The sequence below is a fragment of the Mus caroli genome, unplaced genomic scaffold (genome assembly GCF_978045245.1).
Source record: "Mus caroli unplaced genomic scaffold, Mus_caroli_1 scaffold_15, whole genome shotgun sequence".
Lineage (NCBI taxonomy): Eukaryota > Metazoa > Chordata > Mammalia > Rodentia > Muridae > Mus > Mus caroli.
The window spans coordinates 71,365,884-71,369,873 of record NW_028227270.1 but is presented as its reverse complement, the minus strand read 5'-3'; the positions used below and the strand labels follow the sequence as shown (position 1 = coordinate 71,369,873).

Genomic DNA, 3,990 nt, shown 5'->3' with positions numbered 1-3,990 from the left:
GAAAAGATGTCTGTAGGAGAAACACCTTATGGCATTGGCCTTGTTACAACACATAGAATTTTTACTTTCCCTTAACTGGTAAAATATGAGTTATGGAGTCCTACCTAATAACAAATGAGACTGGACAAGTCTGGTGTGCCAACACTGCCAGGCACTGGGTACAAACTCTCTGCTGTGCAGGAAGGGGACAAATTTGATGGGCAGTTTTCTATCTTAGACATCTGTTGTTGGATATGTAGCTCTCTGTCCCTGTTATGGTTTGGGTATGAAGTGTTTATCACAGAGTCATATGTTTGAACATGGTCCCAAGTTGGTGGTACTGTTTGGGAGGTTGCAATTCCTTTTGGGTATATGGCCTTGCTGGCAAACATAGGCCCTTAAGGGCAGGGATTAAGGGTTATAGGACATCCTAATTTTGGCCCAAGCTCTCTGCCTTCTGGGTAGTACCATGTAATGAATAGCTCCCCCAACATGCTCTGCTGCCGTGGAAACTTCTCTGCTGTGATGGGATATACCCGCTGAAAATGGGAGCTAGAAAAACTCCTGCCTCCCTGATGCTGCTTCACCAGGTATTTTGTCTGAGATGAGAAAAGCAAGCAGTAAAACCACTAGAGCTGGGGTCACAGAATTAAGTCACAGACGTGCAGTTTGGTCTTTGCTAAGCTGGGTAACTAAGGCTGTAATCGTCCGCTATCAACCTAAATAACTTGGTATTTATTCAGGACATACCGTTAAATAGGAAAACAGGAATCAGGGAAGATTAGAGGAGTTATGGATGAAAGGTAAGAATCTGGGCTAGGAATATTTCCTGTAGGGGCTAGAGGTGTATTTCAGTGACAAAGCACGTGTGACTGTAGAGTCCACTCAGCACTGAAACCAAACCCATAGGTACTCATGTTAAGTGGAAGGGTTGGGTTCATTACTCTGCTCTCTGGGCATCTTCCTCACCTTTACTTCTGGGTTTGCTTGGGTTCGAATCTCCTCCCTCTCAGTCCCTCAGTACTTGATTTGGGCAGTCACTAAACCTCCTCAGTTATTCACCTATAAAACAGAATCAATAGCAAAGGGTTGTCCTAAAGCTTAGATAACTAAATATGGAGTGACATCACACATCCAAGTGCCATTACTTAGTGTCTGGTAAATATAGATTGTTGTGATCTTCTGCTGTATGTGAGGCAGTATACCCATTTATGTATATTTAATATATTTGTATAACATCTCTCTTTCTCTGTGCTCACTGTGAATCCTTTGATATATAAATCATTCTATTAGTTGTTCTTTGTGCTAAGTATATCTTTTCCTTCTTTTTAGATGGGGACATTGTTTTTGAGACTTCACCAGACAGACCATCTGGAGAAGTTTCTTTCCAGCCTGCCTGTGAGAAATAACCTCTGCACAATAGACACCCCCACTTCAGCTTTAGACGAATTGCAGAAAGATAATAGGCAGAGAGGGCAATATGAGAAAAAAACAACCCAAACCTCTAGGTCACGTGGTTGCCGCTAGCATGGCAGCAGAAACTCCTAGGAAAAGCAGCACATGGGAGGACACTGGGAAGCAGGGTCCCATAGACACACAGCTTGTTCCTGCAAGAAAGAGATTCCATCGCTCTGACTCCTGCAGAAAGAGTTTGAAGGTTCGTGGAAGCTTACATCATCACAACAGAAATAAGACAGAAAATCATGAGAAGAGTATCAAATATGGTGATACTTTTGTTAATACGAATTCCCACACAGAAGTAGACATTTGCGAAGGCCGTCGGTGTTGGGAACCTCAGAGTGGTATGCGTCCTGTCACTCAACAAGAGGAAAGGAAGACCAGGAGGAACCTCCACCTGTTTCCTGACTATGGAAAAGTTGCTACTCCGTCTCTCCACACCAGAGTCTTCCTGCTGAAGAAAAACAGCGTGTGAACAGCAAAGGGAAGACCGTGTTGACTCTAAACTCCCATCGTGTGGCACCGGAGGGTGTTTATACGGGAGGAAAACCCAGTCTGTGCACTAGACTTGGGAAGGACTTTTCCCATAAGTCAGGGCATCGAGCTACTCAGAAGGTGAGTCACCATTAAGTGCCCAATGTGTGTGAGAGCTGTCATCCACAGGTCTCAGCTGCTGAGATGCCAGACGAAGTACTCTGAAGGAAAACCCCATAAACACAATGAATGTAAGCAATCGTCTGAGGGTTCAAATCTCGGTATAGACATTAAAAATTGTATGACGGGGAAACCTTTCGAATGTACTGAGTGTGGAAAAATCTTCAGAAGGAAATCAGAACGCATCAGAAGATCCAAACTGAAGAGAAACCCTCTGTGTGTACTGATTGTGGGAAGACCTTCACCGGAAATCACAGTTTCTCACACACAAAGGACCCCATACTGGAGAGAAACCCTCTGTGTGTACTGAGCGTGGAAGATCATTTATTAAAAAGTCACAGTTTCATGTGCAGCAGCGAAGTCAAACAGGAGAGCGTCCCTTTATATGTTCAGAATGTGGAAAGGTCTCTCATAAGGCAAACCTCATTGTACTCCAGAAGATTCATAGCCGGGAGAGATTCTATGTATGTACCGAGTGTGCACAGGCCTTTGCTGACAGGCCCTATTTCATTAAACACCAAAAGATTCACACTGGAGAAAAGCCCTAGAAATGCAGTGACTGTGGAAAAGCTTTTACCTGGAAGACAGGTCTCAGGCCCCATCAGAAGCATCACATGGGTGAGAAACATCACGAATGCTGTGAATGTAGAAAGACGTTGTTCATTCACAAGTCAACACTGCATACACACCAGAAGAGCCACAAAGAAGAAAAATCCTATGTTAGCCTAGAGTGTGGGAAGGCATTCTTCCACAAATCACATTTTGATATACATAAGAACATTCATACCAGGGAGAAACTGTATAGGTGCTGCGATTGTGGGAAATCCTTCACTATGAAGTCACAACTCCATTACACCCACAGATTCACATGGGCGAGAAACCCTATAGATGTGTCGAGTGTGGGAAGGCCTTCACAGAGAGCTCAAATCTTTTGGCACATTAGAAGATTCACACTAGAGAGAAACCCTTTACACGCTGTGACTGTGGAAAATCCTTCTCTCAGAAGTCGGGCCTCCACGTACATCAGCAATCCCATTCTGGAGAAAGACAGAGTGCTGTTCATGTGGGAAAGCCTTTGTAAGGAAGTCAGCACTGATGAAACATCACAGAATCCACACAGGAGAGAAACCATATATGTGCTGAATGTGGGAAAAAACTTACTAAACACCAGAAAATTCATGCTAAACAGAAACTTTATAAGTGTGGTAACTTTTAGGAAGCCTTAAACTGGAAGCCAGAACTCTCAAGTCAACTCAATACACTTCAGGAATGAGATACTGGAGGAGAGGGCCTGACGCCACAGCGATGGTGTGGGGATTCAAACATGAGGTAATGAGGTCCGGCTACCATCTACCTAGGCTAAATTATGAATATCTGGATAATACAGCATGTACCTACTACACATCTGGGGGGATGTTTTAGAGAAAGGGTTTAAGCTGCAAATCACTGCTGGGCTTATCTCTCAGATTGACAGGTGCTCACAAGTGATGGTGGAGATGCACCAGGCATGTTGGTGTGCAGAAAGTTCTCTGAACCCAGGAATTTGAGACTAACTTGATCAATATGGCAAGACTGTATCTCTCAGGCAAGTAAATAAAAGCAATCGCAGCACCAGGTAGTGGTGGTGGCGGCGCATGCCTTTAATCCCAGCACTTGGGAGGCACAGGCAGGTGGAACTTTCTTGTGTTCAAGGCCAGCCTGGTCTACAAAGTGAGTCCCCAGACAGCCAGGACTATTACACAGAGAACCCTGTCTCAACAAAACAAACAAACAAGCAGCAGTAACAAAACAAAAATCCAAGATGATTTGGAATCTTTTTTCACTTGTGTAAGCAGCTGTGTAAATTCAGGCATGTTGAGGTTTTTTGCATCTCAGGTAGCAAATGGATCACCGTTGACT

General features: G+C 44.1%; 1 protein-coding gene across 1 annotated transcript; it reads left to right on the top strand.

The window, feature by feature from the left end:
• Nucleotides 1-1,993: 1,993 nt before the first annotated feature.
• On the top strand, nucleotides 1,994-3,384 carry Znf484 (zinc finger protein 484). The gene is given in 6 exon segments (XM_021181004.2): nucleotides 1,994-2,267; nucleotides 2,270-2,332; nucleotides 2,335-2,940; nucleotides 2,943-3,137; nucleotides 3,140-3,224; nucleotides 3,226-3,384. Coding segments are annotated over 6 exon segments (1,281 nt in total). The 5' UTR covers nucleotides 1,994-2,074; the 3' UTR covers nucleotides 3,365-3,384.
• The last annotated feature ends 606 nt before the right edge of the window (nucleotides 3,385-3,990 follow it).